A 14,849-nucleotide genomic window follows, 5' to 3' on the forward strand; every position below is an offset into this window, starting at 1 on the left:
AATTTTATGTTTACAATGTTTACTGAGGTGATAAATGAACTGAGAAGTAGGTCCAATGTTTTTATAAGCTTCCATACACAATTCGACTTCTTTTTGCAACCAGAGCAGTCACCCCCTGGGGCCATTTAAAATAATGCTAGTTTAATACACTGGCGCATTTGCTTCACTCCTCAGAACCAGAGGTTACCAGCATGTTAATACACATCTGTGTAACCACTCTTCGTAAGCGGCTTGATGCAAAACGGCTTGATGTCCTGATGTCCTGTCTCAAACCTCCCCTCCCTGATCCCCCTGCTGTCAGTGTTGAATATCTGCATTGATGACGCCAAGACAATGCAAGCACTGACAAGGTTCTTGAATCAGCGAATCTATCCGTAGAGGTAGGGCAAATTGTAGCTGGCTTAAGAGAAAAAAGATTGTCGAGCCATTGTGTTTGCCGCCTTATTCACCTTGGGGTCGAAACATTTTGGGTTAGGCGCTTCCTGAATAACCGGCTTAAACTAGAAAAACTTCAGCGGGCTAATACATGCTTATGACTAGAGGAGATAATCACCCATAGAGTCTAGTAGAGGGAGGAGCCTGTGTGAGTAGAACTAAGTGAGTAGAACTAAGTCTATCATTAAAATACCAAAGACAATGCACTATATGTTTGGTTTTTTTTAAAGCTCTGAATTAACATTCACAGATTCATTGAAATTATATGTCCGTGCTGTAAAACAGTGGATATATGCTTATATGTTTCTTGTCTACTCAGCCTTCACCTCTGTGGAAGTCTCGTGGTAATCAGCTCGTCATTGCTTCCTCTTGTATCAGGGTCACTGTACAGAAAGGATCCGAGAACAGTGAGGTAGACCTGTGTGAGTGTCGAGGGTATCTGGGCTTGTGTGAGAAGTAGCTGGGCTCTACCATTTGTTCCATCCATCATCATGTCTTCACTACCTTCGCCTGGATCTTCACTCTGTACTCCTTTATCTTCTTTTTCTCCCGCTTTTCTCCTTGTCTCGCTTCCTCTTTCTTTAGGGATCGCCGTCCTTCCTGGGTCTCTACTTTCCAGCAGTAAATGCTCCAGACAGATGCAGCAGATGTTGCAGAGAGCAGGGAGGGATGACATGGCTAGTAGGTGTTGACTGGAAAGAAGGAGTTCTGCTGCATGCATCCCAAGAGCTGAGTCTGCTGAGTGACATTTGCAGTTGATACATAAATTAGTTTAAGCCAAGAGAAATGAAAGGAAGACCCACACGTGTTTTTATTTTGCCTTATCAGAGCTCTTTTTTACTCTGTGGGCGTGTTCAGACAGATCTTGATTGGCATATCCTCGACTCTCCTTTTTGTTTTCTTGTTTTGATGATAATTACATGAAGTCTAATCTAATAACTTGTATGCTGTAGCTCAGCCTGACTTCAAGCTGAGCATAGGTCAACTGCAATAACTTAAAACACATATGTGGGTATGCAAGGACAATTTCAAAATGCGAGTTAACCCTAATCAATTGTTTCAGAACTTGTTTTGAAATGTTTAAATGTCAAATGTTATTGTTATGAATGCAGTTTGTCAAACTGCAGCTTAAAATGTACATTGACATGACATTTTTTCAGACTTAACCCTGCCAGCTCCCTAGTAAAATCATTGAATCCCAGATTGATGTAGCTAGCCTGGTAACATCTTTTTATTTTGATGCTATAATAAATAACCAAGGAGTCCAAATCGGACTGCATTGCAACAGCTAGTGCTACTACTTCATGATATGTAAGATGTCACATCAAACCAAATTTAAGTTCTAAAATATTTAAATGATTAACAACTTATTTCTATTTCACTGTAATTTTTTGTAAATATGTAATGAATAACTGTGGTCTGTACTAAAATTAGATTTTATGATATTTAATTCGGGGGTTTAAAGTTAAGTACTTAGACCAGTTTGAGTGCAATTGTTAGGTCTTTAAGCAAGGCTCTTGCATACCACCAAACAGGAGCTTGTGTATCACAAGTGGTATGTTTACCACAGCTGAAAATAGATAATGGATGGATGGATGGATGGATGGATGGACGTCAAACTATGCACTAACCTGCAGTCAAAGAAACTGCAGTGTATATTAAATCTACATGTGTCTACCTCTATAAATTAAGCATAGAGATAGATAAATGTATGTTTATGTATATGCAGAACAGCAAATATCCCAATGTAAAATCATGCATGTTTTTACCTTTTCCTCTAAAAAAGTTGTCCACATACTCCTTGATCTCATGGCAGCCCCAACCCAGCAGCTGCCCGACTTTATCTGATACGCCTTCCAAATCGATGACATCGCGTACACGGCAGGTCACCATCACAGTACATCCTGGAAGAAGCTGGCGATTTAACAGCCCTGATATGAGGTCTGCAACGGGCAAAGGCCTTTCTGGGTCCAGTAGCTCTCTCTGCACCTCTTGTTTGGTGAGTTTGCTGTGAAACTCATCATAGCCATCAAGCACCCAACAGCTTTGTTCTGGATTGGAGAGGAGGTAATCCACAATGGCCTCCTGCTCAGAACATAGAATATATGAGGAATGTACATACATTGGAAGATAATGAATTCACCTTGTTGGACTTAAAGACAGACATTGGTGGCTATGGTTTGTTTGTTACAATGTGTGTGTTGTACTAGAGTTTTTAATAATTATTCCTAGGAACCTAACACATGGTTTAAAATACAGCCTTTAACTGGTGCACATGAGTATATATATAATCAACCCTTTACTCTTTAAAGGCTCTCAACGCAAGTCCTCTGACTGTACTACTAATGGACAACCTTTATTATTGAAGGCACATGACAAATTACATCACAACGTGATATTTGGTAGACTGATAGAAATGTATATAAATATAGAAAATCGCACAATTGGGTTGAAGACCATCAAACTTCCTTGTGTCCCTCCACTAAACTAAACCTATGTCCTTGCCTGTAGCACTCTACTACATAACTCCTGTTATTCAGTTTGAATAACTTTTCTCCTGCTCTCACCTCTCGTTTTCTCCACTGCTTACAAAACTACAGAGTTCTTTCCTTTATAAGATAAAGAATTACCACCGCAAAGGAAGGAATGTTTTCGTTTTCTGTTTGTATGTTTGTTTGTCTGTTTGCCAGCATGATTACGGAAAAAACTACAGACCTAATATTCACTTAACTTGGAGGAGGGGTATAGCATAGGCCAAGGAAGAACCTATTGAACTTCAGTTCAGAATCATGGGGCAGATGTATGCATTATTTTACACCTATAGAAACATCCTCGGTGGTCGTCTGTGGCCTTCTAGTTTCATTTTGGTTTTAGAAATGTATGCATTTTACTATCAGGACAGGTTCTTGGCACTACACAGGTTTATGAATACAGCCTCATTTGACCTACCAATGAACCTGAGATCATTCTGACCATTGATTGTATTACAGGACAGCTGTGGCTTATTATACTTAATGTTAATGCTTTTACTTTCAAATTCAACATCAGAAAAATCCTGATAAATGAAGGCACTGTTCTGGCATTGCTACCAGCATACCTTTTTGTGATCACCCTCTTTCATGGGGACGTAGTGTCGGAATAGCAGATCAGACAGGGAGAGAGGTTGGGACCGTAGGTTGAGCTGACGAAACTCCAGCAGGACAAACAGGTAAGATGAAGGGACAGGGCCCTTGATGAGAGCGAAGGGGATAGAAACAGAAAGAGAGAGAGAATAAAATGAACAAATGAGAGAATGAACCAAGCAGAGAAGAAACAGTCAAAGGGGGACTCAACTCATTTTACACATCAAAGTCTGTTGACTTGTAGAGTACTACGGCATAAGTGGAAAAAGTTTTATGAAGCCTTTTGTGGCTTCAGAGGCGGCTGCGCAAAATTGGCTGGGACTGGAGACTACAGGTTTGATAATGAAAAGAACTGGGATTTAGCTTACCAGACTTCTGTAGCTTGCTCCTCATCTCTGCTTAAGGCTAGCCGCTCAAGACTAAATTAGCATTGAACTGAACTGTTGAGGGTCGAGTAGAATTGTGGATAATAAAGTTTTTCCGTTTGCTTTTTTAACAGTCAATCATGAACCTGATGATACCCTGATCCAAGAAAACGAACACTAAGTATCTCTCATATTGAGTGCTGATCCAAAATGAATACAGCTATAGCTTAAGCCTATAGTAAGCTTACATTTAAATGTTTAATTCAGTTAAGTTTGATCCAAACTTAACTCGAGTCCACTGGGAACCTTTAAATTTATTTTTATTGTGATAAAAAGGTTTGGACAGGATTCAAACACCCTTCAGATGCTTGTGACGTCACTTGAGGCAATTTAGCAGACCTCTGAAGCCTAAAAACGTTTTGCACACTCTACACCGAAACTAATGTGGAAAATTGGCGGAGATCGACTTGCAGTGGAATTCGTTGCTGCTTGTCCATGGTTCAGTTGCTAACAACGGTATGTGTCAGAAATAGTTTCCAGGTGACATTTTGCCCAATGTGTCACCTGACTCAAGAGTTGGATTGCACAAATTAATTTATTTTGAAACTCAAATTCTTTTAATAAATTACCCAAAGATCTTTCTTCTTCTTCTTCTTTGTAATAACAATTTGATCAATCCTGACACAAATTCTATCCAGCAGATTGGCACACAGTATCCCCGATAATGATGACAATATGTAAAACAAACAACTATTAACGCTGATCATTTTTTTTTAACTTACTAGTCCCTGTGCCCAGTGTTGTCCTAAACAAGACATCAGCAGAGTTTTTCCTGATCCAGCTGGGCCAACGAGAACTGTCACCTTCCCCGCACATCCCTGGAGAAAGGTCTCCAATGTCACTCTGGAATCCATTGCCCCATAATCCCCATCAGGCTCTGAGTTTAGTGAAAAATAAATGTGTTTATTAAATGTATAGCAGACTTAAATCCTTCATCAGTATGACAGTGTTGTGCCTATATGACCAAGCCGCACCATAAGAGACATATTTCTATCTAGGTTGAGTGTCCCCATCTCCTTTTTCACCCATTTTTTCACATTCATGTACCACATTTAAGTATATTTTTTAAATTCTTCCAATTGAATGAAGATTAGATTTTTCGAATAAATTCAGCAGATTTTTGATGAACAAAAGGAGGAAGAGGAAGAAATTCTGACCTGGTGTTCTGCCCCCTTTGTCTGCTGATCCAGGGGTTTGATCAGGTCTGTCCCTGCCTCTGTTTGCCGTTCTTAGGCTGACCCACACATTCTCCAGCTGGACCTCACTCACCAGGCGCTCACTGAGTCGCTCCCACCTCCTCTTCTGGAAAAGCATCACTGCAGCTTTGTACTGCGGCCAGTAATCTGTAGGTATAATACATTGTAAAACACATCATTTGTAAAGGACGGAATAAATGTTATTCGGCCTCATTCACCTATTTTTGTTTTTTCTTTTGCATTTGAGAGAGGTTCTCTACGTCAGATTCTTGAGGTTTTTTAAACCATAGAACAGTTTGCACCTGTGTTCTGATAAAGATGAATCACATTGAACTAGTAAGTGACATAACCAATAATTTTGCACGTGACTGTGCTCCTGAGTTTTTGTAGATTCTGTTTTTACTTAAGAACAAATCCTGACTAAGAAAACTTTAGTAAATGTCGGAATCTTCGTGAAAGCTGCGTAGGGCTCACACTACAGCAGTTTCAAAAGTTTGAAAATTGGGAAGCATATCACACAATTTTCACAAATTTTCTTCTCTCAAATCTAGACATACATATACTGCAGGATTTGAAAAAATTGCGCATCACACACTAGGATATTATGAAGACTTTCTTAACAGAGGGAGCAACCCAGTGAAGCAGTGTGAACAAAATGGACAGGGTGAGAACTGGCTGTAATAGGCACAATGTCTCACACATTTTTGCCACATATAAACAAGCCTTTCCTCCATCTCAGCTGTACGATGCACCGATACGGTAGATTTCGAAGTCACCATTTTTATGAAGGGCCTTTCATTCAGGTCTGTGTCCTTGTAGCAGACCAGTCTCTCTTGTGATATAATCATAACCGTAATCATCCAGATTCTCCTAAATATGAAACATGATTTATATTATAGTGACGGCTCAGACCGGGCTGCACATGATTTAGGAGGTTTAAGATTGGATCTGTAAACCCCTAACATTACCAGATCATCTGGGCAGAACATCTGTACCAGCCAAGGTCCCGGACCGGATTTCTTTTCAAATGTTGGAAGGGGTGAATCGGGGTTAAATCGGCCAAAAAGCTCTTGGGGTCTGGGCCAGACTTAAGTGGGTGGGGAAGAAGACATTTCTCCTGTGAATGAGGCTCAATCTTCTTGAGGAGGTGCAAAGTTGGGAGGCACAAATAAACAGCAGCCAAATTTCAATTTGTGGCACCCCAGAGGGCATGGTGGTTCCTTACTTTTCTTCTTTTTTTTTTTTTATCTATTTGCAGTTTCAACAGAACAATAACAAAGTTATTTTACCACGCTCAACAATCAAGACACAACATTTAGAAAAGTCACAATACAAGAAAACGGATTATTTGGTTTCAAAAGGTCTGCGTGTGTCTGGCAAATGAAATGACTCATGGAATTCAAAACACAAATCTACAAAAAAATAAATCAGCTGCTTGGCATTTTCAATTCATGCAGAGGTATTGGCTGTCATTTGAGTAGGCTGGTTTTGGAAGAGCACATCCGACATGAGAACTGATTCAGCCTGGTAATATGATACTCAGTAAAAGGAGCATAGCAAAGATGCCTGGGTTACACCCACAATTAACCCAACATTACTGCGGAATGCAAACATCTTGTTGCTTTTACTTTTGGATTTTACTATGTGTTTTATGGTTACGTCTTGATTGCAGATAATAACAAAAGTGTCCAGGTCATAACATCTGTCATTAAAGGAATGTATGAAAATTAAAATTAAAAAGCAGTAATATCTGACCAGTTTTTTTGTTTTTTTTTCTCCCCACTAAAGTATACATAACACAACACTATGAGCTCTTTGTCCACAATAACAGACTGTTACTTTAACTTATTTACTAATTTGGCATTCTCTGTTCCAAATAATCCAGCCACGTAACTATCTATTTATGAAATTTCACGAACCCAGTAAAATGCACAAACATTAATGGTTTGTAAGAGTGGCATTTAACACTGTAACGGGTCATGCAAAAGAAGTAACAGAAGTTCTGTGTTTTGGCCATTAATAGAAAGGTTTTTCCATCTCCAAACTATCGTAATCATATCAGCCTTTAAAAATCCACTATCGGTCGACCTCTTGTTTCTTCCATGTAACTCATGACAATTGTGATTTAGTGTCTCTTTTTCTGGCCATGCCAGAAAAAAATGACCTTGACATTGAAATGTCAAACAAAAAAAAGAGATAAACTGAGAAAGTTTTACAAATATTAAATAATGCAATAACATTACAACAAGACACTAATGACCTTGTATGATTTTTTTATGTCACCTTTTCTATACCTGCATTTTAAGGATAAACTTTTGGTGGGGAAAATGCTTGTTTACATGTGCAGCTGACTCTGCCACACTGTATCCACTTCTCTTAATAAATCTATGGATTCTAACCAGTTAATGACCATTTTCCATGTTAGTTTGTAGCTGCAATGTAACAAGGTTGAAGCGTTGCGTGTATGTATGCTCTACCAATCCGTGGCCGTTTGACGAGCTGCTCTGAAGGCGGCGATGACGACTTCCCGCCCGTCACACTGGAACTGGAATGTTCGCAAGCACCTACAGTGCAGAAAAAAACATTCAAACCATACAGTACATTATAAAATACCGGGATTACTGTAAAATATCCTAAATGAATAATGCTCTCAAGTGCGCTGCAAGAATATTGCATGTGTTGCACTCTATTCGTAGGCTCTCACTTTTAGTTTCTAAATCATCCAGAGATGAAAGAACATTCCCAAAGTGAAACAAAAGTCATAAGATTTTCTGAAAATACTGTATGCTGATTTTTGCTGCTTCTCCCCACTGTTGCCTTTAACTTTCACTTTTCTTCTTTGGTTTGTCATTATCTGCTTTGGGGCGTTTTACTTTGGACATAATAAAGATAATGAAACAACAGTAAAAGAAACACCTTTCACCTTAAAACAGACTACTGGATCACTTGCCTTACATTGTATTAAAGGTGTGTAATGTTCCTGGTAAGCCACTTTTTATTTTGGGAGCTGCATTGGGTGTTTTCATTATGCAAATACACAGCAGCAGCACAAAGTCAACAATAACTGTGTTGGGAACGGAGTGTGAGGTGATATAGGAGATAGCATTCAATTGAAGCTGTTAAATGTTGCCCATTAAACTGACTGGGCTCTTATTTTGTTTATTGTGTAATAAAGAGTATTTGTTAATGCAGCACTGGTGAAATACGTAGGGCACTGTGGGGTTGCTCTTCTGGTTAAGATGCAATCGGTGCAGCAATAGAAGGTGCTTTCCATTAAACACTTTCGTTTCAGTCCATAGAGTGAAATGCAGCCCCAATTCATGCCCTGTGTCATTTTTGCTAAATTACCAATTTACAATACAATTTTTTTGGCACTCATCAGTCCTGCCTTGTGTCTAAGCATTACCTTTAATGACTTGTTGAAATGACTGCACATAGGCTACTTCACAACTGAACTAAGTTTTAGACTTTAGGTGACTCAGGATGCTGTCACCTAGCGTACTGTAAACACTCAATATAAACACTCAGAGCATCGTTTTATACTCACTATTTTCATATCCAGCCACTGACATGAGCCTGGACTCCAGGTGCATGGGGATGTTCTCACACAGGATACACATGCTCTGAAGGAAGTTGCGGCAATCTTCAGCTTTGGCCACCCTAAAGTACTCCAAAACAGCTTTGATGTGTTCTGTTACTGCTGCTGCAGGGGGGATACTGGAGGCCAGGTTGATGTCCCAACCAGCATAACTGGGCATCATTTGGCACAATTTCATGATGACTACGGGTGACTGACCGCTAAGGATGTGGAGAAGTTCTGAGGATTCCTGAGCCAAGACGGAGTTCACATTTTCGGCGTCAGGAAAAACCTCCTCATCCATGGTCAGACTCCATCAGCTGAAAAGCAAACATGAACACAAGCACACATATTAAATTTCCCACTCAGGCCCACACCTCAATAAAAGCTTTGACTCAAGGAAAATATAAATATGCAACAAAAGGAGATAACAACTTTGTTAACTAATGGGGAGCCTACATTTTCCTACATTTTCTATTGATCCAATAGACCTACATTTTCTATTGGAAAATGGAAAATGTTCTATTGGAAAAATATGCAACAAAAGGAGATAACACATTTGTTAACTAATGGGGAGCCTACATTTTCCTACATTTTCTATTGATCCAATTAGTCAGGAAACATTTCAGACACGTGCCATGGTTACTGCGGTCAAGCCAGCCGCCTCTCAGGATTGCCTGGTCAAACTAGCCGTCGCTGTATTCGGAGTGTGCGATTGCTCCAATACTTATAGTAATGCAATGGAATATATATCAGCCTTTTTCTCAAACTTTGATGTGGGATAAAAACTATTTCTTCTATAAGTAGTTTATGAGTCTAATATTTTTGGACAGAGTACTTCTTGGACTAATTGCACAAATATTATGAAGTATTTTTACTGTGTACTTTTTGAGTAATTAAGGTCAAATCTCCCCCATAGAACAAGAATATGCCATTTTGGCAAACTTTGACATTGAATAAAAACACTTTCTTCCATAATGGTCACTGTAGGATACTTTGACCTTAGATTACTCAAAAAGTACACAGTAAAAGTACTTCATAGTATTTGTGCATATAGTTTGGGAAGTACTTATTCTATATATAGGACTCATAAACTACTTATGGAAGAAAGTGTTTTAATACCACATCAAAGATTGAGGAAAATGCTGAATATTGGTCAAGATACTTTGACTCATAAACTACTTATGGAAGAAAGTGTTTTTATTCAATGTCAAAGTTTGCCAAAATGGCATATTCTTGTTCTATGGGGGAGATTTGACCTTAATTACTCAAAAAGTACACAGTAAAAATACTTCATAATATTTGTGCAATTAGTCCAAGAAGTACTCTGTCCAAAAATATTAGACTCATAAACTACTTATAGAAGAAATAGTTTTTATCCCACATCAAAGTTTGAGAAAAAGGCTGATATATATTCCATTGCATTACCGTGAGTATTGGAGCAATCGCACACTCCGAATACAGCGGCGGCTAGTTTGACCAGGCAAACCTGAGAGGCTGCTGGCTTGACCGCAGTCCATGGTTGGTTTTACATGAATCTCACTAACCTTCTAATACTGTTGCATTTTGAGGCGGGTTACATTTGATAATATGTTCAATTAAGATTAAGTGATTTTGTTTGGGAAGCCATAACGCCTTTGACGCATTCAGTGTGGAATGACAAGAAGTGTCCCTCAAGCCTGTCCTGAAAGCAACGAGCGTCGCAGTGTGATGAGTCTTTTATCTGCAGCCCTACTGACACAGACTATAGGCTGTATTAAACGGTGCAGTTCCTTTTCGTTTAAAAATTTGATTATGCCGATATAAATAAAGTAAGAACTTACCAACAACTGTTGTCGTAGACTTCATCCCTCTGCAGGCAGAGTATCTATTATTTCGAAACGAAACCAAAAGTAGCTGCGTATAAACTTTTGGTTTCGCTTTTGCGCAGTAAGTGCGACTGCACGTGCGATTTCTATCAGAAAGCCACTTATCTTTAGGCGACAGACCTTCTTGGTTAGGTTCAGGGAATGATCACGGGTTAAGATTAATCCTTAACCGTGGAAAGCCCTGCGATTCAAATAATCACGGGAAGACATCAGTCATTGTCATTATGGACATAGATAGAGACAGAGAAAGTCTCTGTTTTTTCAGCTACATAGTTAGTAAACTATTTCTAATGAGAAATGCAGGATTCTAGTTGATTATTTTAAACGTGTATTTTTATTTCTTCTTTTTCCTATCTTATCATTTATCTGTCCATTTCCATTATTACTACCTCCGTTTCTCAACTTAAATTTCTGTTCTGTAACTATTAAGGTATATATCACAGTTTATCTGTATTGCTGTCTATAACTTAAACTTTAATACATGATTTATATATCCTCTGTGGTCAGCTGTGGTTGCCTGGGGGTTTGTTTGCGAGTGAATCCTGTGCAATGTCCTGTGTTAATGTTTTAGTCATTTTATCAATGCAATCAAAGAAAGTGTTTGCGTGTTGGGGGGAGATCAGTCTGGTTCACAGCTGAGCTCTTACAGGGTACCAAGAGTGTTGCAAGCTGTAATAGTGGTTAGGGGGCAGATGGGCCAGTTAGTTACAAAGTGATGTGTGTGAGTGCATCCAAAAGGATTATTTCAGTACAGGTGCAAAAAGCCAATGCTTGCATTAGAACGGGCACAGTGTCAGGCACATGTTCAAGCACTTGCTGGCAGTCTACTTAGTGCTGTTTTGCTGAAGAGCTGCAGTCTAATCAGCATCCACTGCAAGAGGTAGAGGAGACTCTTGAGCTATGGCTCAACATTTTTGTAGCTATGCAGTTTGAATGTAATCCACCTGTACTAACACATACTTGTGGCTACGATGAGATTTGCTACACAAACAAAAAAGAAGGAACTCCACAACTCAAGTTGAATGCTGACAGAAGGGCTCTCAGGGAGACCGAAGCAAAAAGATGCCCCATCCATCTGCTGATCACATCTCAACCATTGGCGATCTGTCTGCATTTCCTTTTATCCTCCTTTTTTAGACAGAAATAGATTATACCATGAACGGTCAAAGCTTTTCTACACTTATCCTATCTCACTTTGGTAACGTGGACTGGCCTTTTACAGAAGATTTGACAACTGTCTTTTCCCTGTGCCTCACAAGTCCCACCCCATAACTCCGCCTAACCTCTGTAGACTCTATCTTCCTTCTCAGTAGCCTGACACATATTTTATTACATGGAGTTGGCGTAATTATAGATGCAGCACACTAAGTGTAAGCTTACAAGAGAAAAATGTTAAAAAAAACAACACATTTATTACAAAAATGAATGATTCATGGGTTTGCTCTAAACACCATTGTACAAAATGAGCAGATAAAGCCAATCTGTTTTGTTCCCCTCCCCTGGGGACCACTAGAAGCCATCATATATTTTAATTAATTTATTAATTAACACATTTAGTCAGTTAAGCCTGGGTTTTTAAAAGTTAACTGTTTGTTTAATGCAGTAATTATTTCAGACAAGTATTACTGAAGTTATGTAGTCATCATGCTTGGTGGGCAAAAAAGAATAGGAAAAGCTTTGACCTTCTTTTCTTTTCAAAGTAGCCTAAATAGCATGAGTCTCGCATCTGACCAAGTGAGGTAAACCCTGGAGCGGGTGGGCTTTGCTGTGAGCCATCAAACAGCTGCATGCTCACTGCGACTGCCTGCAAACCGTAACCTGAAAATCAAATAAACATTTATATTCACACGTTGACAATTAACACTTGTTAATTTTCCGGATGGGGCATTATTGGCAGAAATGTGATTTTATCACACAATAATTTAATGAAAATCCGATTCGATGAGATAGCACAGAGATGCGTACTGTATGTATTTTCACTGTACCTCACACTCTATTATATGTTTTTCTGTCCCCTGATATAGCTCCAGTATATATCAGTACACCAATAAGGAGCTATGTGACATCCAAGGCAAATCTCAGAGCAGTGTCATGGCAACATTTTTTATTTTAACATTTACAGTATGTCTTGCGATGTTTCAACCAGTATTCCGTTTTGGTCGTAACATTCTTTGTGTTTAATCAATATACAGTCAACCAATCCAGGGTGAGCCTTGCACCCACCCACTCTCTGATGACATGCCCACTTCTTTCACTTCAACACAGCAACTTTTGAAACTCCTCAAATTACCGCTAACAAATGTGGCTCACAGAGACATAGCATGTGTTCATCATTGCACCCCAAGTTAGCTGGCAGCTGGCTCAGTCGGACCACTGAATTGAAATCAATCTGTAAATTAAACGTAATCTCCTGTAAAATGACAGGACAAGGCTTAGAATTTACATTATAGGAGACAGTGACATTCCTGTGAAAACATGGAAAGTTTGTTTAAAAGCCATGCATAAATGTGCAATTTAAGATTTTATTGTTTTAGATAATTACACCCAATCATTAAAAAATTTTTACTTAGTTATTAAAAAATATAACATTGTAAATCATATCTAGGTATTTTACATGTGCACAATAAAAAACCCATAATATTCCCATTTACCAATTTCCAATCCAATTTGAAGAGTTGTCCTCACTCAATAAAGGCTGCCATTATCTTTAAAATTTATTGTACCATAACATCATGTCAAAACAAGTACCCAAAAACTGTGCCCCTAATTTGTATAAGAACTGAATCATCCTCTGATGTTCTCCTCTCTACTCACCTCAACACATGCTGATTTATTTGAAGGCAAGAAATTACCAAACATGCGCAAGTACAAAATAATTCAGGACCTGGTGGCAACTGTCATCTACCCCTCATGTATTTGCTGTCCGACTGTCAGCTATCAAATTTCAAATTCCTAATACTAGTTTAAAATTGTTTAAAATCCCAAGACATAATCTCTAATTAGATAATTATCTATCAATCAACAGCAAACATAAAATATTGTTAAAAGGTGTTGACATCTTAAAATGTGAGTGATAACACCACAGCTTTCTATTGGATGGTACCATTTTTTAAATTGTATTTATGTGAAATGAATTAATTAATTATTCTACTGCTGATATATGTACATACAGGTCCATTTGTTTTAAAATAAGAACTCAAAAGTTCCTTACTTAAGGTAGGGATTCTCCCAAATTTAGAACCACCAAAATATTTTAAATGCTTCAAGACTCAACTGTCATCCTCACCATATTTGGCACATTAGCCTGCTTGAACCTTTGCTTTGTAAGCAAACCAGACTGAATATAAGGGGCCCAAGGACAGCCAGAGAGAGTGTGGTGGATGACCAGTGGAGTTCCTGCTTGTGGTGAGGTGGTCTACTTTTATGCATTGTGCAATTTAGATGTATACTTCTTTTTAGAAATTATTTAACAAATATAGTGTCATGTAAATTCATTCCTGTTCAATTCACTTTGTGCTTTCCTCTAGCATTTTCACGTAACTTTATAATATAGTATATGTAGTTGTAAGTTATGTATTTACAAATCATTTTGGTTGTTTCCTGCACCGAATAACATCTTCTGTTTTCAATAGGTTTGTGGAATACAACATTCTTTTCACAAAGGGAAAGAGTACGGTACGTACAACTTTTACCATTGATTACTTTTTTATTTATGTTCATTTGTGTGTTTAATCTGTGATCTCAGGTATTTTGCATCCAATTTAGCAGAACTTAATAAGAACTAGTGTTGATCAGTCAAATCTTGCCAATTTTATGTACACAGCCCAATATTATTTCCTCAAAGGGCTTTACAAACTGAATAGCATACAAAAGAGAACAAATTCCTTAGACCCTAAATTTGGGGCCCTTTAACAGGGTAAAAATGCAAGAAACCTCAGGAAATGCAATTGAGGATCGATCTCTCTCCCTTGACTGAAAAACATGCAATAGATTTGTTGCATTTACAGAATATGGCAACATTATAGAATTGCAGTAAAGACAATAAGCCTGTTGGTCTAAAAATGCTTTTACTAAGCTTAAGGCCACTTGTAATTATGCAAAAACATTATTTTGGTGTGAATGTATTAACTGTTCAGTACAACACTTTGACACTGTTGGACATGAACAGAAAACATCAATCTAAGATTGCTATTGTTTAACTTGCGCCACAGACATAAGCTGCCATC

General features: G+C 38.4%; 1 protein-coding gene across 6 annotated transcripts in view; it reads right to left on the bottom strand.

Moving 5' to 3' along the window:
• The window catches only part of nlrc5 (NLR family, CARD domain containing 5), a 35,309-nt gene extending 24,701 nt beyond the window's left edge, over positions 1-10,608 (bottom strand). For 5 of the 6 annotated variants that reach the window (XM_054619478.1, XM_054619476.1, XM_054619477.1 and 2 more), the window contains exons 1-8: positions 10,579-10,608; positions 8,726-9,075; positions 7,656-7,742; positions 5,140-5,325; positions 4,705-4,859; positions 3,533-3,664; positions 2,205-2,520; positions 762-1,173 (exon numbers count right to left, since the gene is read on the bottom strand). In XM_054619478.1, coding sequence (XP_054475453.1) covers positions 762-1,173; positions 2,205-2,520; positions 3,533-3,664; positions 4,705-4,859; positions 5,140-5,325; positions 7,656-7,742; positions 8,726-9,059 — 1,622 coding nt within the window. In that variant the 5' untranslated portion in view covers positions 9,060-9,075; positions 10,579-10,608. The remainder of the gene's footprint in view (positions 1-761; positions 1,174-2,204; positions 2,521-3,532; positions 3,665-4,704; positions 4,860-5,139; positions 5,326-7,655; positions 7,743-8,725; positions 9,076-10,578) is intronic. The other variant, XM_054619475.1, reaches the window with a different exon arrangement.
• Positions 10,609-14,849: the final 4,241 nt, after the last annotated feature.

This window comes from Anoplopoma fimbria, chromosome 19 (assembly GCF_027596085.1).
Source record: "Anoplopoma fimbria isolate UVic2021 breed Golden Eagle Sablefish chromosome 19, Afim_UVic_2022, whole genome shotgun sequence".
In the NCBI taxonomy this organism is placed as follows: Eukaryota; Metazoa; Chordata; class Actinopteri; order Perciformes; family Anoplopomatidae; genus Anoplopoma; species Anoplopoma fimbria.